The sequence below is a fragment of the Zingiber officinale genome, unplaced genomic scaffold, assembly GCF_018446385.1.
Source record: "Zingiber officinale cultivar Zhangliang unplaced genomic scaffold, Zo_v1.1 ctg167, whole genome shotgun sequence".
In the NCBI taxonomy this organism is placed as follows: Eukaryota; Viridiplantae; Streptophyta; class Magnoliopsida; order Zingiberales; family Zingiberaceae; genus Zingiber; species Zingiber officinale.
The window spans coordinates 51023-78770 of record NW_024589857.1 but is presented as its reverse complement, the minus strand read 5'-3'; the positions used below and the strand labels follow the sequence as shown (position 1 = coordinate 78770).

The following is a 27748-nucleotide window of genomic DNA, read 5'->3' as shown; positions in this document are numbered from 1 at the left end:
AATGAGTTGACTAATGAACAATAAGTTTAGGCAGTTATCTGTTCTCTTCCTGATTCTTGGAAAACGATGAAACAAAATCTGACTCACGATAAAATTATAAAAACTTTTACTGATATCTCACGTCATATTAAACTAGAGGTGGAGAGAATAGAATCTGTAAGGATTTCTAGATAAGTTTTTATCACTGAAGGTTTTGTTTGAGCATCTTAATCTAAGAATAAGAAAGGATGGTTAAAGAAATGAAAGGGAAAGGGAAAAGAAGCTGATGTGTTATTGGGCAAGACCCAATCAAGAAGAATGAAGTATGGAAAAAAAATCTAAAATCAAACTGACTTGCTATAACTATCGCAAGAAGGATCACTTTGCTCAAAAATATACTGAGCTGAAAAAGCTAGATCCATATTTATTTTCTTTCCATAAACATTATGTTGCTAGTTCAGTATTATTTGCTAATTCTTATCTTTTGTGGATTATAGATTCAGGAGTAACGAACCATGTAGCTCATGATTGAACTACATACGTTGGGTATGAACTATCAACAAATGGATATATGCGGAAAACAATGCAAGAATTGAAATCAAAGGAGTTGACACTTACAAACTCAACTTACATGGTGGGCATACCTTATTTCTACATGATATCTTGTATGCTCTTAAAATTCGATAGAATCTGATTTCCATTCGTAATCTTCTTGATTTGGGTTATTATGTAAACTTTTATAGTTGTTATATGAAACTAAATATTAACTCTGTGTTAATAGGATATGATTATGTATCTAATGGTTTCATGGTTCTTAATGTTGAACCACATATTAATTGTGACAATAATGGTTTTTTTCAAATATTGTTCTTACTAGCGATTCTAATATAAATGATTAAATTTGGCATACTAAATTAAGACATATAGGACAAAAATGAATAAATAGATTAACTAAAGAAGGTCTGCTCGATATTCATGCTAAAGTTAACTTATTTATATGTGAGCATTATCTTGCTAAAAAATAACTAGGAAACTATTTGGTAAGACGATTAAGGCTGAATCACCATTGTAATTAATTCATTCGGATATTTATGATCCAATAAATGTAAAGGCTAGACATGAAAGTTCTTATTTCATTATATTTATTGATAACTTCATATGATTTGGTCATGCATATTTGATTTCTCATAAATCTAAAGCATTAAATTGCTTCAATCATTATTTAAACGAAGTTGAGAATCAATTAGAACATAAAGTTAAAACCTTGCGTGCTAACCATGGAGGTGAATATTTGTCTAATCAATTCAAGACAATATGTAATGAGAAAGAGATGATTAGATAGCTAACTATCCTTAGAACTCCACAGCAAAATAGAATTGTTGAAAGAATAAATTGAACTCTTCTAGATATGGTTAAGTCTATGATGACTCAAGTTAATTTGCTTATTTCTTATTGGGGAGATATGTTATTAGTTGTAGCTTATATACTTAACCGAGTGTCTTCTAAATTTATTCCATTTATTCCATATTAACGTTAGACAAGTAAAAAATTATATTTTAGTAATCTGAGATCTTAGAAGTCAGCTGCTTATGTTCATGATAAAACTCATAAATATGAAAACTTATGCCTCAAGAGTAAGAGGTGTCTTTGTAAGGTATTCTAATACTTCTAAGGGTCATATTTTCATTAGTGAGTAACAAGATAAAATCATCTCTAAAATAGAGTCTAGCGATACAACTTTTCTTGAAACTGAGTTCCTAACAAGAGGTGAAGTTAATAAGACAATTTCATTATTTGCGATAGAGGAGGAGGATAATGTTCCTTTATCAACAAATTAGGTATCACGACAGATGTATGAATCTAGTCAACCAAATAGGAGTGATTTGTCAATGAATGAGTTAGTTTCTCATCAGTCCAACCAACGAAGAAGTAGTCATCAGATTATTCCTCATTAAAGGTTTGACATTGAGAATGAGATATTAATGATTCTCCCAATTGATGATGAGGTCGGACAATTGAGGAAGCATTGAGATGCTCAGTAAAAGGAAAATAGAAAATTACAATGGATGAGGAAATAGTCTATGAGAAAAAAATTAAATTTAAAATTTAATCGATTTTCCTACGAGCTAAAGGGCTATTGAAAATAAATGGATTCTCAAAATTAAGAGGAAAGCATATGGATCGATTAATTGATACAAAACTCGACTAGTTGTAAAAGGATATACCCAAATAGAGGGTATTGATTTTGAAGAGACATTTTTCCTAGTTATGAAGTTTGTGTCAATACATGTCATTCTAGCTATAGTAATACATTTTGACATTGAATTACATCAGAATGATGTAAAAACAACTTTTCTTAATGGTAGTCTTGACAAGAAAATTTATATGACACAACTAAAAGGTTACATTGCTAAAAGCCAAGAGAATAAAATATGTAAACTTAAAAATTCTATATATATGCTAAAACAAGCGTCAAGACCATGAAACATAAGATTTAATAAAATTAGTTTATATTATGATTTTGAAATGATCAATGAGGATCATTGTGTTTACATAAGAAAGAAAAAAAAAACCTATCATTTTATGATTATATGTTGATGATATGTTAATAGCTGGAAGTGACATAAAGTTTGTGATTGAAATCAAATCATGACTTTTATCATAATTTGATATAATAGATATAGGAGAAGCTGAGTACATCTTAAGAGTAAAGATCGTTAGAGATCGATCAAAAAGATTTTTGGGTTTGTACTTATATCACTAAGATGCTACAATAATTCAATATGTCATATTACAATATTGAACAACCACCTGTAATGAGAAGTACTATTCTGAGCAAAAGTATGTATTCTAAGACTCCTTAAAAAAACCGAAATGAAGAAAAATTCATATACAGTATCATTGGTAGTTTAATGTACACTATGTTATGTACTCATCCTAATATAAACTATATTATTGGCTTAGTTAACTGATTCCAATCAAACTCAGGATCGAGATATTAGAAAGTAGTAAAGAGAATATTCAGATATCTCAAAGAGACAATAGATTATTGTCCCTATATCCAAGGATCAAATATGAGACTGAAGGGCTACACAAATACAGATTGATCAGAGAACCTTGATGACAAAAATATCTACATCTGATTATAACTTATTGTTGAATGGTGGTATCATCTAATGGAACAATAAGAAATGACTGTAGTATGTAACTTGCGCAATGACTGTGCAACAATGGAAGTTGAGTATGTAACTTGCGCAATGACTATGCAAGAAGCTATCTAGTTGAGAAGATTACTGAAGCATCTAAAGATTAATGAGGGCGATAGGAGTCATGTTACAGTGTACAATAACAGACAAGTAGGGATGTAAATGAACCAAACGATTCGCGAGCTATTCGGAGCTCGATTCGGTAAAAAGCTCGTTCGTTTATCTTATCGAGCCAAGCTCGAGCTCGATTTCTAGCTCGACAGTTTTATCGAGCCGAGCTCGAGCTTAAGAATATTCGACTCGTGAGCTCGCGAACATGTTCGTTTATAGGCTCGCGATCCAAAAAACGAGCCTTAAACAGAGTAAAAAAAATGAGCTCTAAAACGAGCCTTAAAATGAGCTTTAAAATGAGCCAAAAAATGAGCTCTAAAACGAGCTCTAAAACGAGCCAAAAATGAGCTCTAAACAAGCCCGAAAACGTGCCCGAGCTCGCTTAACGAGTTAGGCTCGTTAACTTTGATAATCGAGCTAATAATGAGCCGAGCTCGAACTGTTCGCGAGCTTGATAATTCTAAAACAAGTCGAGCTCGAGGCTTGTGATAAAAGCTCGATTCAAGCTCGTGCCCGAATATAACTTAAACGAGCCAAGCTCGAGCCTAATACTGTTCGGCTCGGTTCGGCTCATTTACATCCCTACAGTCAAGTTGTTATACCTTTTTCTAAGGATTCCAAATATCATAGAAAAGATAAGCACATAGAAATTAAATATAGGTTTGTAAGAGATATTGTTGACAAGAAAAAGATAATTTTTGAATATATCCCTATATGTGTTATGCTTGTAGATCATTATAAGGTATTAGAGATGTTCATATTGATATAAATGATTTAATGTAAGGTAAAGGAAAGATATTGATATCTCATATTTGTTCTATAGAACAGCTAAGTTAAGTGTAACAACTTTCTTAACAGTAATTTCTCAGTGTGCTTGCTATTGCACGAACCATTTTCCCTATGAATCGAGTGTTCTTACATGGCCTTTGTAACTAGATGGCCTTTATAGATTGATTTGGACGAGTAAGAGATATTGGACGTGTGAAGAGTTACAACATACGAAAGGGTGGGGGTTACTTGCCCTTTCATCTTCCGCTGTTAATGTGCAATTAGAGCACAGATCACCATTTCTCTTCCTATAAATTCATCCAAGGTAATCAGAGGTTGGTTCGTCCAACAACAAGGGAGTTGATTTGTGAATCTTTGAATGGTTGTTCAATGTTGTGATTGCTCTTCCGACAACAAGTAAGAAGAACAAGATCTGCCATCAATCAATATAAATGTTAGCATTTGATCTTGTATTTCATACTTTAGAAATGCTACAGGAACAATGATAAGGATTGATATTGGAGGTATTGGCATCAGTTCGGCTTCCTTTACATATCTGCCATACAAAAAGATGTGAGACTAAAATATTATGGATTGAACCTTTCAAATGCGCAATACATCCATCAGTTGGAGTACTGCTGCAGATATTGTGAAATCTTTTGCATGTCGAGAAAACAAATTGGACTATAAACAAGTAAATAAATTACTTGTATTATATTCACACTACAAAGACACTACAACACTTTTGAGAATCACTCATAATTTTAGAGAGGAAAAGAAAAGGAAGATGAAGAACAACTTTCAACTTGAAGACTCTATACTTTTATTTTTCGTTGGATGATAAAACAAGAATGCAGGGGGAGTATTTATAGTACTCACCATACAAGATATATAGTTGATCAGAAAACTAAATTCTATCTACCAAGAAATTCTATCTCTATCCATTGGATGAGAGAAATACTCTCAACCATACATTTTAATTCTTATCAATTAAATTCTATCTATTGAATGAGAGAAATACTCTCAACCACACATTCTAATTTCTATCTGTTAAATCTTCTCCATTGAATGAGAAAGAATACTCCCATCTATATTTTTATTTTTATCCATTAACGAGTTGGTATTGATCTTCAACACTCCCCCTCAATACCAACCCTTTGTACTGTGCTGAGTTGATAACGGAACATCTTAAATTTATTGGCGTTTAATCCTTTTGTAAGCACGTCCGCAACTTGATCATCTGTACTAATTTGTCTCATCTCAATTTCTCCTTGCAGAACTTTTTCTCTAATAAAATGATAATGAACTTCAACATGCTTAGTTCTTGCATGAAAGATTGGATTTTCTGCCAAACGAATTGCTGATTGATTGTCACAATATACTGGAACTGCATAATCTACTGGTTGATGTAGATTATTCATTAGTTGTATTATCCATGTGCTCTCTTGAGCTGCCATTGCTGCTGCTCGATACCCAACTTCAATAGTTGACAATGATACAGTTGGTTGTCTCTTGCTGCACGACGAGATTGTTCCAGAACCAAGCTTGAATACATAACCAGTTGTTGATCTTCTTGTGTCACAATCTCCTGCATAGTCAGCATCACAGTAGCCAACTAACTTGCAGTCTTCATTTCTTTTGTACAAAAGGCCATAATCAGTTGTGCGCTTTACATATCTTAATATTCGTCGAGCTGCTTCCAAATGAGGCTTCTTTGGATTTTGTATATATCGACTTATCACACTGACTGCATAAGAAATATCAGGTCGAGTTAAGGTTAAGTAGATGAGACTGCCTACCAATTGTTGATACATAGTTGCATCTTCTAAACTTTTCCCTTCATGTGCACATATTCTGATATTTGGCTCCATGGGTGTCAAAATCAGCTTGCATTCGAGCATTCCAAACTTTTTCAACAAGTCTTTGGAATATTTTTGTTGACAAAGAAATATTCCATTTTGTGTGCGATCAATCTCTAAACCAAGAAAGTGCTTAAGTTGCCCAAGTTCTTTCATTTGAAAGCGAACTGATAAATTCTCCTTTGTTTGAAGAATTTCTTCTTTGTCATCGCCTGTTATGACTAGGTCATCCACATATACTAACACGATAGCTAATTTTCCTTTATTTGTTTTGATAAATAAGCTGGAATCTGTAAATGTTACTAAATAACCACTTTGAGTTAGAAATACAGTAATTTTACCATACCACACCCTAGGTACTTGTTTCAATCCGTAGAGTGCTTTCCGTAGCTTACACACATATTCAAGATGATGTTGGTTCTGAAAACCTATTGGTTGGATCATATAAATTTCCTGATCCAATTCTCCATGAAGAAAAGCATTCTTCACATCCATCTGCCATAGATTCCAGTCTTTGTTGGCTGCAAGTGCAAGAAAGATTCGTACAGTTGTAAGTTTTGCCACTGGACTAAATGTTTCATCATAGTCTAGTCCATACTGTTGAGAGAAACCACGAGCTATCAATCGTGCCTTGTACCTCTCGATTGACCCATCTGGACGACGTTTTATTTTGAAAACCCACTTGTAAGAAATGAGTCTCACATCTCTTGGTTTTGGTATGAGATCCCAAGTTTGATTTTGCTGCAATGCATCAATCTCTTCTTTCATAGCTATCACCCACTCAGGACTTTGCGACGCTTCTTCAAATGTCTCAGGCTCTGTTGCTTCTTCAATTATGGTTGCATTGACATATTTTGGATTTGGCCTTCGTGTTCTGTTTGACCTTCAGAGTTGAGATTGTGGAGTTGATTCTTCCATTTCACTAGGTCTCTCTTCTTCATTTGGTTGTTGATATATGCCGATTTGCCAAGGACTCTAAGCCACTCCTTGTTCAATATCATTGTCATTTGGATCTCCTGATTCATCTGAACTTGGTTGAAGTTGAACAATATGCTCTCCTATCTTTTGTTGCAATTTGTCTTCGAGGTCTTTAGAATCTGACAATACCTCCTTAACGGGATTCTACCAAGAAGATGCTTCATCAAACACTACATTTCGTGAAGTGTAACATCTTCCACTTGTTGGATCGCAACATTTCCACCCCTTTCTTTGGCTATCATATCCCACAAAGATACATCTAATAGCTTTCTTGTCGAACTTGGTTCGTAAGTGATCAAAAACAAATACATAACATACGCAACCAAATACTTGAAGGTAGCTAACTATAGGTTTTATGTTCCATAATTTCTCAAAAGGTGAAATGAATTCTAACCTTGGTTAAGGAAGTTTGTTAATGACAAAAGCTGCAGTCCTCATTATTTCAGCCCAAAACCGTCCAGGTACATGCTTGTCGTGCAACATACTCTGACAAACTTATGCAAGATGTCGGTTCTTTCTTTCTGCTACACCATTCTGCTGTGGTGTATTGGCACATGTGTACTGATGATATATTCGACTTTCTCTTAAGTATTGGGAGAACTCTCTTGAGCTATATTCTCCCCCGTTGTCTGTGCGTAGACAACAGATCTTTGTTCCCAATTCTCCTTCGACTGACTTTTTGAACTCTTTAAACTTGGAAAATATATCAGATTTTTCTTTCATAAATAAGATCCAGACATACCTTGAAAAGTCATCAATGAATGTCACCATGTACCGCATACCGCCAATTGATGGTTGATTAACAGGTCCAAATACATCAAAGTGGACTAACTCTAATGGTTCCTTTGCTTTAAACTTTGACTCTTGATATAGTAATTGGTGTGCTTTACCATATTGACATCCTGCACATACTGTGTCTATTCGTATGTCTAGTTGAGGAAGCCCCTTAAGCATTGACTTCTTCATCATCATGTTTAACTTGGAATAGTTAACATGGCCTAATCTCATATGTCATATGTCTAATGTTTCACTTTTCCTTGTCTTGTCTATATATGCAGACTCTGCTAACATCACGTAGACCGACTCTAGTCCTTGCCCCTCCATTATTGGTGTTTCTGATATTTTGAGATTTTGATATACCTTTACATCTTCAGGACCAAATTGAACATAGTGACCTGATGATGTTAGTTGAGACACAGATAATAAATTTTTCTTCATTCGTGAGACATGATAGACATCTTGAAGTGACACTTGGTTAGAATTATATCGGGGCGTAATTATTGTCTTACCAATGTGAGCTATTGGTAACCTTGAGTTGTTGGCTGTCACCACCATACGAGCTCCCTTATATTCGGACAAGTTTTGTAGCTTTTCTTTATCACCTGTCATGTGATTTGAGCAACCTGAATCTACGATCCAATCATTTTTGTAATTAATCTTGTCTGACATTGTTGTAAAAGCTACTTCATTTTCCTCTGCAGCGAACAAGGCTTCAGATTCCCAGTCATCTTCGCTATTCTCCTTAGAATTGGAGGTAGCAGTATTACTCTGAACAAACTTTTTCTTGGCCCAGCAATCTTTTGCCATGTGGCCCACCTTCCCACAATTGTAACACTTGCCAATAAACTTTCTATCATTGCCATGATTCTGTGGGGCTCTTCTTGGATGATGACCTTCATTGCCTTGATAATTCTTTACTTTGTCAACATCCTTTTTAGATCCATCACTAGCATGTCGTTTGAAGCTGCCCTTACTTTTATTGGTGTAGAGCGCTTCCTCCTCACCCTTTAGCGAGACTTTTCCCATTTGCTTAGCCATAGCTTCTTGGCCTGCAAGTAAATTTTCAAACTCAAGAAGTGATGGTTGTGTTGGCCATCCTTGTATAGCAGCAACAAATCCTCGATATTCTGGTTTCAAACCATGGATAATTATTCTCTTTATCCTGGTTTCCCCAATAGGAGCTTCTGGATCTAATTCTGAAATTTTGCGACATATCGACTTTACCTTGTGAAAGTATTGGGCAATCGTTTTGTCACGTTGCCCTATTGCTAGTAGCTCATTCTCCAGGAGTTGCAATCTTGCATCATTCTTCTTTGAAAAGAGTGTAGCAAAGGTATTCCATACTTCCTTTGGTGTTTTGGCATCTTGGATGTGCTCCAACATTTCTTCTTCAATTGTGATTTTTAAAGCAAATATTGCTTTACTTGCTTTGATCCTCCATTTTCGTAAGATGTCATTAGCATCTTCTGCTGGTTGCATGACCTCACTACCACCAACAACCTCCTAAAGATCCTGACCTTGTAGGCAGGACTCCATACATGTTGTCCACGTATTGTAGTTTTTGTTGTTGAGTTTCTTGACTCCTACTATTTGAAGGTCGCCCATCGTGTCGGAAAGATTTTGATTATACTGAACAGGTTTGATGAACAACCTTGTACAATATAAACCTCCTCACGATTCAAGTTAACTCCACCAAGAACAATCCCTGATCGTTCAGCTCTGATACCAATTGTCGAGAAAACAAATTGGACTATAAACAAGTAAATAAATTACTTATATTATATTCACACTACAAAGACATTACAACACTTTTGAGAATCACTCACAATTCTAGAGAGGAAAAGAAAAGGAAGATGAAGAACAACTTTCAACTTGAAGACTCTATACTTTTATTTTTCGTTGGATGATAAAACAAGAATGCAGGGGGAGTATTTATAGCACTCACCATACAAGATATATAGTTGATCAGAAAACTAAATTCTATCTCTATCCATTGGATGAGAGAAATACTCTCAACCATACATTTTAATTTTTATCAATTAAATTCTATTTATTGAATGAGAGAAATACTCTCAACCACACATTCTAATTTCTATCTGTTAAATCTTATCCATTGAATGAGAAAGAATACTCCCATCTAAATTTTTATTTTTATCCGTTAATGAGTTGGTATTGATCTTCAACATTGCATGCCACTGAAGACACTCGAATAGGGTTCCTACATCGATGATTTAGGTAATATCCTAAAGCAATCCATTGAGGAAATTGAGGTTGGTAAAATGTATTCACTGACTTGCTAATAAACATGTTGGAATCATAGATGTGTACCTACAACACTTCTACTTTACATGCTGCTAAAGCATATAACTAATCATAACAGTGCATCCCAACCATAGCATGATCTATATCTCAAGGCTTCTGTGGCAAAAAGTGAGGAAAAAAAAGAAAAGAAAAGCGGGGATTCCAAGTTTCTATGTCAGATGCATGTGCCTTCATTTGCAACTCATCTAAGAGGTGAAATCGGTGTTCAAGCAGGGAGAATGTATTATACGTGCATAAGTTAAATTGTTTCTAAACAAAGATAAGAGAATTACCATTGAACAGCTTATGCAACCTAACTTTGCAGTTTTTCATAAGAATGTTGATAGATTAGTGTCTCAGAGTAACTGGCAGCTTTATCATAACCATCCTCCAAATAGTATAGACCTCAAAAGACCATAACTATAATCGCATGCCAACATTTAATTGGCTGACTTGTTTGGTGGTTCTGCTGCACTGTGGATTTTTCTGGCTCAAGGTACGAAAGCTTTCAAGTGAAATCTCAATGTTGTTTGGCAGGAGTTTTTGATTTTTCTTTCAATGCCTCCTTTTCCATTTTCTTTTTTTCAGCTTCATCATTTCGTTCATTCTCTTCACGAGATTTCTTGAACGTATTTACAAAGACTACTAAAATTGATGTAACTGCAGAAATGTTTAATTGCAAAAAAGTCATTAGGTATATACATCAGCGTTAATTAAAGAACAAGTAACTGCATCTCAACATCAGGAAAATGTGCATCTAGAGAAGCTATTCAGATCGGTGCTTTAATTCCAGACACCAATACATCTACATTATTCTACTTGACACTTCAGGAACAACAAAAACAACTACGTATTCTTCATTTGGCAAATGATAGCAGTAACTCAACTGTGAATAATTGGCATTAAAACACGTTTCTAAAGATAAGAAAACCAATAGATGGTGTATAAAGATGGAATGGATCAATTAGGAGAAATGGTGTAAGTATATTAAGTGGAATCAAAACTGTGACAAAATTTTATAAACAAGACAACTAGTAATTCATTTTGGTTTCTTTTATTTATGAATATTTATTTGATCTTTGATCTCGCTTTACCCCTCTAACCATGACAACTTCAACTCGAATTGATTTATCTGTCCTCAATAGTACATCCCAAGTAAACCAAAAAATTAAAGGAACGATTAGCACACTGACCCACGCAACCATTTGTCCCCTAAATAAACAGGAGGTTGGACAAATTTTTCTCAATCAATTCTTCTGGTTATCCTTCCATTTATTGACCTACATCCACCCAAGTAAGCGAGCTCCAAGATATGCAGCATGTCTTACCACAACCTTATCAAATTTTTTTCACCTAAAGACCACACAAGTTGCAACATTCGCATACTCCAGAACCATCTCTATGTTAACTGACCACTATATTAAAAATATCACATAAGTTTTTCCTTGTTACAAACAGATCTAAAATAATAAGATAGTCTATTTATCCAAGTTAATTACTCCATTTTCTTCTTTTTCTATTTCTTGGTATTTCTCTGATGTTAAATTTTATGTACTAGATCTTAACTGGACTTAACTTTACGCCTTTAGTTTCTTTGTAAAGCGCATCACCAGAATTCAAGCTTCACATTCATTAGAACTTAGACAATAAGATACCAAGGATAATTAAAGGCTTTCAAAACGTTTGTTAGCTTTCTATAAGTATGAAGAACGGAAGGAGAAAGTAGATAGGAGATTTCAAATTCTAGAAATGATCTTGTAATTTTTCATGGAACTTTTTGTTGACATAGGTCTCATATTCGTGGAGTTTTATCCTTCCTTATTGATGATAATCTGGTAACTCCATCTAAACCAAAGTTCCAAAGTTTTCCATAAGATATTTGTATTGTCCAGAGTCAGTTTCCAATTATTCAATTTTGTCGTGATTAAATGGAAGAAACTCAACATATAGCCGGTTTCTAGTTGTCCAATTGTGTCATGACTAAGTCGAAGAAACTTAACATTTAGAAAAATTGATATCTGAATCTGGAGTAATCTCAAGTTCAGAATCACAATAGATTAAGGAGCTGAGATGGCAGAGAACAGTGATTCAACAATGAGTTAGTAGAACATTTTTTTAAAACCTACGAACCTTTCCAATATGGCAACATTTTGAATGAAAAATCAGATATCAAAAACCGTACTAATGCATTTAAGAAAAAAAGTGAGAGAATCCATAAAACAAAGATAACCTTGCTCAAAGGGACAACGGGCTGGATCTTCTCCAAAATATTGAGACAAGGAATCTGCATTTCTTCCCTATAACAAAAAACACTCAAGCAATTAAGGAATAATGATTAAAAACACTCAACATGATGCGAGGGATATGAACAGGTACTTACCACCTCGGAATATAATGATGTAAGGAACCTTACGTCGGCTTCAACAACATCAAGGAAATTTTTCAAGGCCTAAAATTGCAAGGATAGAATCATAGAAAATAAAGTTAATTATTTTGAGTGATCACGCAACTCTATAAAAAGGGAGAAAAAGGATGGTTGTGCATACATTGCCAAGGTTGCTCTAGAACCAGATCACTTTTAAAATGCTACAGTCTGGCCTATATGAAGCCTAAGCAGAGTTCTTATGTCATAATGTGGAGATTTGGGATTAATGTGCTACGTTGAGTTAGGCATCAAAGATGTCCTATAAAACCCAGTGGGCATTTCCATGTCCATTTTGGTTTTGGTTTTGTGATTTCTTTTCTGTTTTTTGCATCTATGTAATATAACTCTAGCAGGCATATTGACGCCAGTTTTCTTACAAAAAAAAACAACATATTGTCTCCAAATAATATATAGTAGTTAACCAATTGGAATGAAAATTTGACCTTTTGAATTAACAAATTACATTGATGTCAAAAGTCAGAAAATTTTGAGCTTCCGCAATCTAACACAACAAACTTTAACATGAATTCTTAGTAGGTAGAAACAAGAGTAGCCGTAGGATTTTCAAAGAATAGCATCTGGTCATATTTTCCTCAAGTCTTAAGAGATTGTATCCTATCAGACTGTACCTAGTCTGACTTTATTTCCATGCCATTAACACAACTAAATATATCATCTTTAAATGGCGTGTCATTAGCTCAACCACATTAGTTACTATAGCATTCAAAATAACATAAAAGTCAAATCAGTATCATTGCATACAGACCACTCTGAAACCCATTGATATATCACCATCATTTCCAGAGGCATTGAGTTCCTGTTCAACTTTTTCAAGACCTTTACTGACAGCTTGCATCTCTTCAGCTACTATCTTCAACTGGATCTGTGTTTTGCTAAAACCAGATTACTGCGAAGACTCTTAACACAATTGAAACTTATACATGTTGATCAGGTGAATAAATTTGATTCAGTTGAATTAATAAACTACCTTGGAGGCTGCGTCCAAATGAATCAAGTCTTTATCAAAATCAAGCAACTCTGGCATTTTCTCTGCGAGAAGCTTTTTAGCATACCCACAAAAAGAAGCAATAAAATGTCAATGGTTCCACCATAATATACAGAACTGTTTTGATAATTAATGAAAGAAGTCAAATCCCATTTCAAGTTAGCAACTGGAAAGTGGAGGCTGAGATAGTTCAAGTGTCCTACTTATTGTGGTCAGTAGAGCCAGCATAATGTCCTACTTATTGACAACAAACTCTTACTTAATAACTAGATCAATTATTTTTGTTACAACAAAGAGAAAGCTGACCAAATAGTCAGGACTCAGGGCTTATTGTGGTATTTATGAAAATAGAGGAAGAAGGACAAAGGGCATGGACAAATTAAAAACCAAACTTTTCTAGCCAGGATTCATAGTAATGAATTAGACTAATAATTTGGTGTATACTAAATGGGTGCATAGTTGAAAAAAAATAAATTTAAACACATGTGAGAACAGAGTAAAAACCAACCAACTATAATATTCAAATGCCAGAACTATGTTGAGGTTCATAAAAGTATGTACACCCCAATAAGGAATTCAAATGTAGACCCGCTACATTAACGGTCCCCCTAGTGTCAGCCCCACGAATATGGAGGGAGGTACATACAGGTACATAAGCGTCAGACGCATGATGGATAAACCCTAGGTCGTCAGTTTCTGATAATCGACCTCTGGCCATTACGCCAGAGATGTCATGCGTCGACTGTCTGTGCGACGCCCTGGGGGCTCCCCAATAAGAAATTCAAGCTTCTTCGTAATGTAATAGGAAACAAGGTCTAGTTTATAATATTAAATTACAGTAAATTACTGCAATATGGACTTCTATCGATTATCTATCACACTGGCAATGATGACAAGAACTACAAGGGTTGATAATCCTGTCTATAACCATCCTCTTGGTGGATTTATATTGCACATAAAACCCTCTGGTGTTTGAGGTTCATTAACTAAAAACTTAAATCCCATGAAACGGATGCTAAACATGGCTATCTTGCCAGGGAATTTTAAATTCAACTAAATAAGTGGTGATTGTAGTCTAATCTACCTTGCATAAATAGTGCATCAATGTCATTTTGTTGTTTCTTGCTCGAGTATCTGACAATTTCAGAAGACTGTCTAGCCTAAATCCAATAGCAGAGCCTGCCAAAATTATAAACGAGAACAAAGTAACATCTGGTTGAGATGAAAAACCATTCAGAGGATTTTTTTTTCCTTCAAATTTCACCTCGAGCAGTGCCTTGATTCAAGGCATTACCCAATGTAAGAATAGTCTGCATTATTTGCCGCAATTTCGGAGACTCTTTAACCTAAAATCATTGAGAATATCTCAAACCGATATGGCAGAGCAGCATGCAAAGCAGAATGATGGCTAGCACCAAAAGTACCTCTCTAGTTGCATCATTGATTGTTTTCAAATTTCCCCGCAGCTCATTCACCTGTTAAATTTAAATACAATAAACGTCCCCACTACAGTAAGAATATTAGGCCTTGGATACAAATTAATATCAACAAAATAGAAGTAAGAAAAGTACCTGAGTGGAAAACGTAATTGTAAAAGAGAAAACCCTTAATTTGGACTCTGCACGGGGAACCTTCATTAGCTCCATAAAAAACTAACAGAATTAAAAATAAATGCCAGTCAGTGAGAATGAAAATTTAGACAATATTTTTCATAGGGAACTCTGCACACCTGTTCGCATGGTCCTAGCATTTCTTTGTTGCCTGTATAATTCTGAATGATAATATAGCAATTAGGAAAGGCAAAGGACCATAATCAATGAAACAAATTAAAACATACTAAACTTTGACAAGAGATAGGAAAATCGCTATTGTATAACACATTTTCTTTCAAGTGACTTTTGATGTAACGATGGGCCCACAGACAAATTACGTCACATAGTTGAAATTGCAGAATTAGTAAAAAAGCTCTAGCACTAGAACTAACTAAAATAGGTGATCTACATTACAAAAATGGTCACAATACTGTCAAAATAGCCAAACAAGGTAAGCTTTAGAAAAACAAAAACTATTCTTTTTTGTTTCTAATGATGCTAGTTCAAAGATTATAGCTTAAGAAAAGCTTTTAGATAGAATTAAAGGAATTCAACTGGTCAACAGAATTCATAAAGAAGAACACAGGTCATAAATGATGTTAAAATCAAGGAGCAGCAGGAGACCATCATTTTCTACTTGATTCCAATAAGATACGTGGATAAGATAAGATGAGAAAAGCAAATCAGACCAAATCATAGTTATGGTAACAATCTTTCATAAGCCAGGTATCTCCAAACATAGAAATTTTGAGCAAAGTTGGCACCTCACCTTTAGCATCTCCATCTCTTCTTTTGTAGGACAAAACTTGATCAGATTTTCCACTTGATCTATGTCCAAAACTGAGGAATCCAAAGCTAAAACGGCAGTCTGGAGATAAAGAACAGAGGAATAAGTATACACAAGGTTTGGTAGAAAGATTTATAGTACAAATAAAATGAACAATGGGAAAAAAAACAAATCCCAGGGGAAAGAAACTAGCTTTATTAAAACCGGAAACTAGTATATTATATTTAAGAAAACAAGAGACCAAAACTTACAATTTTCATATCTGACCATATATATATGAAAAGCATTAGCAGAACCACAACATCTGAAAGAAGGGATTAAAAGGGATAGTAGAACAGCATGAAAGAATAAGGGATTAAAAGGGATAGTAGAACAGCATGAAAGAATAACAAGAAAGCAGCAATGAGGAAAGAATATCTATTATAGTGCATCCTAGTATATGGGAAAGGAGACACCAAGACTTAATAGAACATGAGTAACACCAGAGTATCTCCTAGAATGGATTATAAGTGATAGCAGAAGCACATGAGATAGGAGAATGAAGCATATTGAGAGAAGCAGCAATGAGCAAATAATATCTAAGCCACTGGATAGAAAAGTACATGAGATAGGAGGCACCAATGTGGGTTAGTAGAAATAGGCAAGCATATTAGAACTACCAGGTGCCGTGGGGTAGGTCATGAAATAGGAAAAAATGAGATAAAGTATCAAAGCAACTAAAGTCTTAAAATGCAGCAAAATGTGTTTGCTACTTTGCTTTAATGTATGAGTTGTTTTTTCTTACATGGGAAAAAATTGTTCTTGGATTTGCAATTATGTTCACCTCTGTTACAGAGTCAATGACTTGATCTAATTGTCCTAATATAATACAACACACAAGTTACCTGACATTTAGTAACAATCTCAAAGCCGATCTCAGACTTCAACAACTCAACAAAATATCAAATTTCATTCATCTACTCTATTTCTCCAACTGAACCTAACAAACTGACAGTGCAATGTATGCGTATGATGGATATATATGGCTCTTAGATTCTGAAGATTATGCTCTTAGAAGATAAGTGTGAATACTGATAATGAAATATTTATTGAATGAAGTGCTTCAAAAACAAGGACATTTCTTATATGCCAGCAAGCAAGCAAAATGGAAAATATATGAATACTTTCATTAAATATCAAAAGTTAAGGTACATATTAATAATGGACAAATGAACTTACAATCATAACAGAAAGAGGCATCTTGATTTTTGTAAGCATAATCTCACAATTATTTGCCCTGCGCATATCAATCTGATAATAAAAAGAAACAGTTAATCATTTTGTACCTAGGACTAAGTGTTATCTTTTTGCATGGAAAAAAATGAGCAGACCCAGCTATCCCAAACGAGTTCCACAAGGAGTGAAAGCTATCAACTATTACTTGGCCATATTATACAATTAAGTGCCCTAAAAGACTGATGTTTCAGGAAGGGTATATAAATGCATGCATATCTATGGATGCAATTTTGTCTATACTAAACATCACATGAATTCATACTTATGCACTTGATTGTGGTCCAACTAAACAAAAAATCAAACACGACATTTTGACTAGCATAAGAAGTCCACATCAAAGTAAGTTGTAAAAATTAATGAGCAGTTACAAATTTGGTTTAAATCGAAAAACTAAAATATAACTTTGGCTATTGGAAACACATAGGTCAAATATGAAGCCCTTTAAAGCACAAACATAGAGACGAACAACTAGAGACAAAACCACAGATCCCCAATTGTTACCATGATGAACAAGATATATAGTAGAGAAACATCAAGACAATAAAGTATCAAAGCATGTGAAGGAACACTAAGGTTCAAACAAGATAGGTTTTTTCCTAACAATAAACTACATACGGCAATTAGCAAGTTGTGCAAACGACTAGGTGTTGCTAAAACATGATTTCAAGATCGAATAATTCACAAATATAAAAGAGTTCAAACGATAATATGTTGAGCACCAGATGAACAATCTCAGACTTATTGGTGCCAGAACCACATTGTGCTCCAATCCTATCCCGCCCACGTTCATTGGTAACAACTGTTGCTGAGAAGAGGCTTTCTAATTCAGATAGATCTATCTCAGGTGCCCTATCCATAAGGTTAAGAAAGCATTAGATTTCAAACTCAGGAAGAAACAAGTTTCTCACAGATAAAATGTTGGAAAACTTACGTAATAAACCAGAATTTCTTAGATTTTAAGCACTGAAATAATGCTTCTCTTAGGAAATTTGTGCTACATGAGGAGCTTTTGTCAAAACTTGCAGCGGAATTAATGTTGTGTTTACAAAAACAAAAGGAAAACAATTGTATGGATTGCACAGTTCCCGAGCACAGTACTATCTTCTTCTCAAGCACTGTTCATGATGTAATTGAATCCATGGTTTCCTTTGTCCCTTCCAACGTCTCACAATTAACTCAGGGTAAACAAGGGAAAGAATTGACAGTGCTTGGGAACCACACTAATCCTCCAAATTGTTCTCGGGAACCATTCTAATTCTATGGGATTGATTTCTTTCCATCTTTGTGAACACGGCATAAATATTTAAAGTACCACACCCTCGCTTTAACATCACAAGCATGCATAATGAGAAACTTTAGACATTCAAAAGCAACATCAAATCAATAATCTACCAAATACCACTGTAATAACCAATCTGTTTGAGATATCAAACAATGACCATAAGAGTTCTTGTTCTTGATCTACCTGGTTTGACTTCCATGCTTCTGAGAATCAGCCCAAAGACTTCCTTGTGTTGCTCGGGTAACCTTCACCCAGTGTAATGGCTTCAATGAAGTTTTCTTTGGTGGAATAGACTGCAAAGATCCACGAACATTTCCAAAACTCGGAGCAGTTAGTCTTCCTTTGCCTAGCAATGAAGAAGGTGGTGCTAGAGTATTGAAATCCTTCAGTCCAGGAGGCTGTGGTGGACCTGGAACTCTACGAACCCCTCCTTGCAAGGGTGGTGGAGGAGGAGGCACAATTCCAGGAGGCTTTGGCACTGGAGGTGGTGGTGGAGGCACAAATTTGCTACTGGATTTAAGAGGAGCTGATGGGGGTGGAATATTCCCTTTTCCATTTTGAGGAGGAGGGGGAAGAGGAGGAGGCAATGGAGCTCTGGTAGATGCAACTGGAGGAACAGATGGGAGAGCATGGCCAGGAACCTTGTTCAATTTAATAGAAGGAGGTGGAGGTGGAGGTGGAGGTGGTGGTTGAGGAGGATTAGTAGGTGACGCAGATAAGGGCCTTTTACTAGATGACATTGAAGGAGGAGGAGGGGGAGGGGGAATCCGTTGAAGATTTTTATTGAATGTGAATGCAGACAAAGCAGGAGGAGGTGGTGGTGGCGGCGGCGGATTGCGACATTTAGTTTGAATAGAAGCTAATGGTGACGACGATGGTGATGGAGGTGTTGTGTTGAGGCATTTATTTTGGGTAGGAGGAGGAGGTGGTGGTGGTGGTGGTGGTGGTGGTGGCAGCGGTGGTGATGGAGTTTGTTTCACATCTTTATTAGATGTGAATGTAGGGTGAGGGGGAGAACCTGGAGTTGAATTAAGACGTTTACTTTGAGTGGGAGGAGGAGGAAGTGGTGGAGGTGGCGGCAAAGGTGAAGACGGAAGCAATTGCTTCGGATTGAGACATTTACTTTGAACAAGAGGGGGAGGAGGTGGTGGTGGTACTGAAAGTATATTAACCATGGAGGAAGAAAGAGGAGGTAACAATGGTAGAAAGGAATCTTTACTAGATGACTTAGTGGATGGATGTGGAAATGCAGGTGCAGGTGGTGCAGCAGCTTGAGGAATAGAAATTGGTCTTTCTGATTCTCTAGACTCAAGATTCCTCTCAGAAGATTGAGAAACTGAAGGTGACACCAACAGTGGCACTTGGAGGCTTGTGCCAAGATCAGCAATTCTGGAAATGGGCTGCTGGGAATCTGTTACACCAATTATATTAGTTTAATGTTCCTACTTAACCGTGAAATATAAGTATATCAAGGTAAGCTTACCTTTAAGTTGAGAATCCTTGGAAATGCCGAGTTCGTTTTCCATGTCTATGCTGGTGCTTGAGACATGTTGAACCTTTTCATTGTCCACTGAAGAAACAGAATCTGAAGTTACAGAATCTTTTTCCTCATCAGATTCCGACGTTGACATTAGAGACATCTGTAAACCCGCTTTACTTTGAATAGTTGAAATCTCCTTAGTATCTGTTAAAATCAGCTTTTCAAGTTTTTCTTGCAGTGCATTTGTTGATATTTGTTTAAGCAGCCAGAATGCATCATCATCACTTCTTTCAAGCCACTCAACGCCATTGAAAAGTTCTTGTACCTTTGCAAAAGCCTCTATAGGCAATCCACCTTTTACGTCTCCATTAAAAGCCACAGTTGGAGCTCTAGGAGCGATGTTACCGATATCACCAAACAGCACCTAGAGATTGAATTAGATGAGGCAACAGCATCAATAATTATTCAAATAGCTTCAGGTGTAGAATATGCAACGTATACCTCTGCCCGAAAGCCTTTCGGAAACTGGTTATTTGCATCCCAGGGTGTATCCACATCATCATAGTCCAGCATGAGTATGTTAGATCGGATGAAAGCAGTGTTGAACATCATACGAAACATCATGACTTCCCTCTCTGGATCTAAATCAAGATGGACACATTCCAAAACAACATCTCCCTGTACTAGGCATTGGATATCAATTTTTATAACATCACACTCGTCCTGCAAGGAGATACAATCTCAACATGTTTCAGCAGGGCACTTCAGAATATAGTGCTACACAAGCAAGAAACAGAAGTACTATATACCTGTTGGTAGCGACATAAAGGTTTCTTCTTGGACGTCATACAAAGCGTGCCCACAAAAAGGCCATCACTTTTGTGGATATTCTGTCCTGAAATACGGATTAGTGGTCTGCAGCCATTATCTGAGTCAAAGATTGGAACACCTCGAAGAATAAGACAGTCTAAAGAAAGAGCCCGTTGCACAGGGGGGCATTGTGGGGTGATATTCCTTCTAGCAACATACTGCAGGTATCGCAGCTGAGATGGTAATGGGTTCAATGGAGACAAAAGCCGCAGAAGGCCTTTAGGAGCCTCCCTATATGCAACATCTAGAGTTCTCTGATCGCCACTATGCAATTTTCTATAAGTCAAAAAACAAGCTAAAAGAAATGCTAACAAAGGCCAGCTCCCTCTTTCACAGTGTAGCAGTATAACATTCTGATTATCCCTGAGAGACAGCCAATAATCACAGACTCGAAGGAAGTGATAAACAAGCAATAAAGGAAGAAGTGGACAGCCTTCAAAATGGTGTGGATATTCAATTATAGTAACATCGCATTGGCATAAAATTTCTGCAAATTGACTTCTTTTTTCTCCCTCCCTAAAGTTGAATGCGAGGAAAGAAGAACCAGCATACTCTTCATGCAGTTCAGTGACAATTTCATGCAAATAGATATTGTATAATCCATCAGGTAGGACCTCAGTTGAGAAGCATGAATTAAAAACTGCACCATGACAACCAAAAATAGCTTAATTGAAGAACATATATAATACATATACACAACTAAAATAGCTAAATGCTTACTGTAAACTCTGTCCAGAAATTCTAGCAAACCATCAAGTGGTCTTTTGTAAAAGAACCTGGTAAAGAAGGACATCTGAGAAAAGATACTTGTTTGGCTGCGTAGGTAGAGAATGCAGGTCAAGTTAACTTATGCCGCAAAGAGACGACCTATAATATTAGTTACAACATAGCGCTGAACATCAAATCATATGCAGGTACTACTTCAAATTTCAACTGTATCCCTGTAATAACAAACACAGCACTGATAATGTCAAATGGAGATATCAAGCATATTTTCAGGAAAATTTACCAAAAATTTTTCCTTTAAAGGCTTGATAACTAAATGCTTATGCCAGGCACTTAAGAGTCTCAACTTGAAGTTCTGTCAGCAAGCAGTAATTACATGTGCATTAATTGCACAAGGAGGTCAAAGCAAATGATGTCCGAGAGGCCAACTTGGAGAGGCTGTCAGTATAAGTATGTTTCTAAAAATTACTTGGGAACCATAGGAATTAAACAAAGATATTGACTAAACAAATTATGGAAGTAAATCTAGTCGATGCCGGTTTATATTTTGTAAAAGACTATGGCCTTGAAGAGAAAAAGTAATTGTAAGGATGCAACTTCTCAATTGCTACCTTTGAATTTCAGAAGGAAACAATAGGAATTGTTCCCAATTTTTTGTTTACAAAAATAGAGCTAGCTGACAAAAAAATATACTTTCATCAATTATCCACTTTGAGATGGGATTATGTAAAGTAGCCGCTTTGAGAACCTCGGTGAACTCTCCGATTCTCACCGGAGCCGAGACTGCGACGACAGTGTTCCGCGGGAATGGAAGGGCAGTGGCCGCCGCCGCCGGGTGGCCTCGTGCTGGAGAACTTGGGACTGTAATGGTCGCGCGCAAGCTGGAGAACCGGAGGAGGGGGAGGTGAATCTCGATCGATTTCCTGTCCGGTAACAGAGAGGAGGACTGGAGGACGAGGCAAAAGAGATTACCGCTGTCTACCGGCGGCGAGAGGAGGGGGCGGTTCGCCGTCGGGAGGAGACGAGTTTGCGGATCGACCAGGAGGAGACGAAGAAGGAGGGCGGCGGCACCACCGGAGGATTCCAATCAGATCGGGGGTGGAAAGCGAAACCGAAGCGGATCTGGATCGAGCAGCGAAGGGGAACGATGGAGCGGGAACGAGTCTACTGGGGACGCCCAAAAGCCGCAGTGCGTTTGAATTTTTTTTTTCAGTTTTACAAATATAACCCAAAATTTTGCTTTCTAACACCATTTTCAGTTTTATTCAAGCAAATTTGTAATGCAAAAATCAAAGAAAAGTCCTTTATTAAAAGGATTCTCCGCCCCATTTGTCTCTCCTGATAAAATAATATAATTTATGATGTCGTTTTTTATTTTTTTCGGTAATTTATCAAAGGGCGCACTTGAAAATCTGAATTTACCAAAAGACGTACACTACTTTGGTATTTATCAAAGAGCACACTTTTTTAAAAGCATTTCCTATTTTACCCTCATGATAATTTGACTTTTTCTATTGTTTTTCTTTTCTTCATTATATTTCTCTCACTTCTCTCTCCTATGTCGACAAAATATAGGAATAACATTAGTCAATCTTTAATCACATTTTAATACATTTGAAGAAGCCAAAATAAATAATGGACACCAGATTTGGACTCCTTGTAATTTTAGAAATCCACAGGAACTTAAATGGGTGCAATCGGAGCTTTCTAGATCGATCAGTGTGTTTCGGTCAAAACCCACTGATGGACCTAGAGAGCTCCGATTGCACTCATTTCAGTTTCTATGGATTTCTAAAATTACAAGAAGTTTGGCTTTTATAGATGTTAACAAGCAAAATCAAAGAATCGGCATAAAAGCTCACGTTGGGCACGATATGGAATCATATCAGGCCCAACGTGGGCCTGATATGGAATGATATCAGGCCCAACGTGGGCTTTTATGTCGATTTTTTGATTTTACTTGTTAACATCTATAAAAAAGCCAAAATAAATAATGGACACCATATTTGAACTCGTAATTTTTGAAATCCATAGAAACTGAAATGGGTGAATCATCGATAAGTTGACTTTGATGATAACTTGATCGCTAATTTCTAAATTACAATGAGAATGATGACGTATTTTTGCAAGCCTAGGCGAAAGTAGACAATAAGAAGAGGGTTTGAATGATGACTAGGGGTTCCTCGGGATATCCATTCTGAGGCTCATGTCAGAGAATGATGAAGAGGAAGATAAGTATTAGGGTTTAGATGTATATATGTGAGTATACCTAGATGTCGGAAAGGTAACTTATATAAAAAAAAAAAATAAAGATCTGGTCCACCACTAGGAGTGCCAAAAATAATAATGGACATCATATTTTCACTCATTGTAATTTTAGAAATTCATAGAAACTGAAATGGGTACAATCGGAGCTTTCTAGGTCGATCAGTGGGTTTCGGTCAAAACTCACTGATGGACCTAGAGAGCTCCGATTGGACCCATTTCAATTTCTATTGATTTCTAAAATTGCAAGGAGTTCAAATATGGTGTCCATTATTTATTTTAGCTTTTTATAGATGTTAACAAGTAAAATCAAAGAATCGACATAAAAGCCCACGTTGGGCCAGATATGGAATCATATCAGGCCCAACGTGGGCCTGATATCATTCCATATCAGGCCCACGTTGGGCCTGATTTGAAGAGATATCAGGGCCACATTGGGCCTGATATGAAGAGATATCAGGCCCAACGTGGGCATGATATCTCTTAATATCAGGCCTAAACAAAAAAAAAGGAAACAAAAGAAAGAGAGATTTAGGATTTTTCAAAACCTCTGGTCCACCACTAGGAGTGCCAAAAATAATAATGGACATCATATTTTCACTCCTTGTAATTTTAGAAATTCATAGAAACTAAAATGGGTGCAATCGGAGCTTTCTAGATCGATCAGTGAGTTTCGGTCAAAACCCACTGATGGACCTAGAGAGCTCCGTGTTAGGACCAAAAGTAGCTAGAGGGGGGGTGAATAGCTCGTCGCGTTCGCTCGGTGGTCGGCGTTGCTTGTTCCTTCAAAGATGTGTAGCGGAAATACAAAGAAGCAATCACACAACGCTAACACGGTTGGTTTACTTGGTATCCACCTCACAAGAGGTGACTAATCTAAGGATCCACACCAACACACACACCCTCCACTAATAAAACTCTCCTTTATGGTAACTACCAAGGGCGGAGAAGCCCTACAAGACTCAATACAAGAAGAGAGGGAAAGGATACAAGAAATACAAGCTTACAAGCTTACAATGAGTATAAACCCTAACCCTAGCTTCTCTTCTTGGCTTTGATCCGCCTCTTGACTTGGAGAACTTCCAAGATCCTTCAAGAACTGGCGATCTGAGCTTTGTGAGTGTTGTGGAGGAGCTGGCGAGAGATCTGAAGTGAATCGGTGAAGATATGCCGAAGACAACGTTCGCCTGCGGCTATAAACCCGACGCAACGGTCGGATCCCGATCGATTCGAATGTTCCCAATCGATCGGGGAGGCTTTGGATCGATCCACGGATCGATCCAGAGCGCCTCTGTGCTCTGGGAAAAACGCCTCGATCAATCCATGGATCGATCCAGCGCTTATCGCGCGAAGCAGCCGCGTCCCAATCGATCCACTGATCGATTGGGACATCTGGATCGATCCACGGATCGATCCACGGATCGATCCAGAGGCTCTCTGTTCGCTTAGGAAAGGCCTGGATCGATCCACTGATCAATCCATCTCCTGGATCGATCCACTGATCGATCCAGCACTTGGTTTTTGCCCAAAACCAAGTCCCAAGCCTCTTAAACCAACATCCGGTCAACCTTGACCTGTTGGTACATCATGCCTAGCATCTGGTCACTCCTTTGACCTGCTAAGACTTCCCACCAAGTGTCTGGTCAATCCCTTCGACCCACTTGGACTTTTCTATTCATGCCAAGTATCTGGTCACTCCCTTGACCTACTTGGACTTCCATCAGATGTCTGGTCAATCCCTTTGACTTATCTGTATTTCCTCGTGCCAAGTATCCAGTCAATCCTTTGACCTACTTGAACTTCCCAACACCAGATGTCCGATCATCCTTGATCCATCTGGATTTTCCCTTGGCTGGCTTCACTCACCAGGACTTTCACCTAGCTTCACTCACTAGGGTTTTCCATCTGCCTAGCTTCACTCACTAGGGCTTTCACCTGGCTTCACTCACCAGGACTTTCACCTACCTTCACTCACTAGGGTTTTCCATCTGTCTAGCTTCACTCAGTAGGGCTTTCACCTGGCTTCACTCACCAGGACTTTCACCTAGCTTCACTCACTAGGGTTTTCAATCTGCCTAGCTTCACTCACTAGGACTTTCCTTCTGCCTGGCTTCACTCACCAGGACTTCCATTCTACCTAACATCCCAGTTAGGACTTCCCAGTCAAGTATCCGGTCAACTTTGACCTACTTGACTCTTCTTCAATCAATTTCTTATTGTCAGACATCTAAACTCAAACCAAGACTCAGCTTGGTCAATCAGGTCAACCTTGACCTGAGGGATGTTGCACCAACACTCCGATTGTACCCATTTCAGTTTCTATGGATTTCTAAAATTGCAAGGAGTTCAAATATGGTGTCCATTATTTATTTTGGCTTTTTATAGATGTTAACAAGTAAAATCAAAGAATCGGCAAAAAAACTCACATTGGGCCTGATATGGACTTAAATCAGGCCCAACGTTGACTTTTATGCCGATTCTTTGATTTTGTTTGTTAACATCTATAAAAAGCCAAAATAAATAATGTACACCATATTTGAACTACTTGTAATTTTAGAAATCCATAGAAACTGAAATAAGTGCAATCGGAGCTCTCTAGGTCTATCAGTGGGTTTTGACCGAAACCCACTGATCGACCTAGAAAGCTTCGATTACACCCATTTAAGTTCCTGTGGATTTCTAAAATTGCAAGGAGTTCAAATCTGGTGTCCATTATTTATTTTAGCTTCTTCAAATGTATTAAAATGTGATTAAAGATTGACTAATGTTATTTCTATATTCTGTCGACAGAGGAGAGAGAGAAGTGAGAAAAATATAATGAAGGAAAGAAAAACAATAGAAAAAGTCAAATTATCATGAGGGTAAAATAGAAAATGCTTTTAAAAAAGTGTGTTCTTTGGTAAATATCAAAATAGTGTACGTCTTTTGATAAATTCAAATTTTCAAGTGCACATTTTGATAAATTACCGTTTTTTATTTGGTCGAGTACCTCCTCTCCACCGACCTCTTAGATGATTTTACCTCGGACCGAAATTCAAAAATCTATAACGCTCAAGTCAATTTTCCATTCAAGAATAGAAGAAGAATTTAAAGTAATAAGAAAAAGTAAATAGAAAACGTGTTAAATAATTAAGATTTGGAGAATAGTCACCTTGCTCGTGAGAGAAACAACTACCCCTCTTATTTACCTCAGTGCCTTCTTTATATATAGCCCTTGAAAAGAAATTTTCATGTAATACCCGACCTTGTCAGGCCGTTGAGAGCCAAAGGAGATAGATGTTAGATCCTATATCGATATTGTCGGATTATTAGCAAGTAAGTTGTTAGAGATTCTTAGGTCATTATGCTTTAAGGTTTTTCAAGCTCTAATGGAAAAGCATTAGTACTGTAGCAATGAGATAATGTAGCAATTATTATAACATCTGAAAAATGTGATTGATTGGGAGAACATATTTGTGGCAAAAGACAAATACACTTTGGGAGAACATATTGTTTTTATAGAAAATTATTTCTACTATAGTAGTCTCGTAGCACTAGTGTTGTAGCAATGAGTTGCATTGCTTGTATGATTGTCTGAGTCACCCAAGGGGTACTGTGGTGATATTGCACGGTAACGGTACCGTAGTATTATTGTGGCAACGATACTGTAGTATTATTGTAGCGACAGTACTGTAATAACAATATGTATTGCTCGGTGAATTCCGATCGTCGGGATGCTATAACAATATACTATAGTACCGGTATTGTATCAGTAGTCATGTAGTAGCGAGACGTATTGTTCGACGAATTAAGTGTGATTCCCGAAATACTATAGCACCCGAGGAATACATTATTCATAACACTGTAGCAATATGTTAATGTAGCAGTACTATAGTGCTCGATAAATATATCATTTGGAAGAACAATATGATTGCTCAGAATACTGTAGCAACGATGTACCATAGTACTCGAGAAATACATAACTTTGAAAAATAATATGATGGCTCAAAATACTATAACACCCGAGAAATATATTACAAGGAAAAATAATTTGATGGCTTGGATGACTATAGCAATGT

The 27748-nt window shown here is 36.7% G+C and overlaps 1 protein-coding gene across 4 annotated transcripts; it reads right to left on the bottom strand.

Moving 5' to 3' along the window:
- Positions 1 to 9970: 9970 nt before the first annotated feature.
- On the bottom strand, positions 9971 to 22616 carry LOC122036503 (formin-like protein 3). Of its 4 annotated transcripts, none has more exons than XM_042595841.1 (19): positions 22198 to 22616; positions 21420 to 21640; positions 20639 to 21339; positions 20331 to 20552; positions 19833 to 20253; positions 18533 to 19760; positions 17787 to 17916; positions 17011 to 17082; positions 15775 to 15873; positions 15143 to 15184; positions 14985 to 15065; positions 14838 to 14888; positions 14678 to 14759; positions 14498 to 14592; positions 13396 to 13467; positions 13174 to 13290; positions 12363 to 12431; positions 12213 to 12279; positions 9971 to 10642 (listed from the first exon to the last, which is right to left on the bottom strand). In XM_042595841.1, exons 2-19 carry the CDS (start codon positions 21490 to 21492, stop codon positions 10503 to 10505), a joined length of 3762 nt encoding a protein of 1253 aa, XP_042451775.1. In that variant the 5' UTR covers positions 21493 to 21640; positions 22198 to 22616; the 3' UTR covers positions 9971 to 10502. The 4 variants fall into 4 exon arrangements, with proteins under 4 accessions (XP_042451775.1, XP_042451774.1, XP_042451773.1 ...); XM_042595840.1 differs by having other exon boundaries at positions 21420 to 22306; positions 22398 to 22616; XM_042595839.1 differs by having other exon boundaries at positions 21420 to 22616.
- Between the last annotated feature and the right edge of the window lie 5132 nt (positions 22617 to 27748).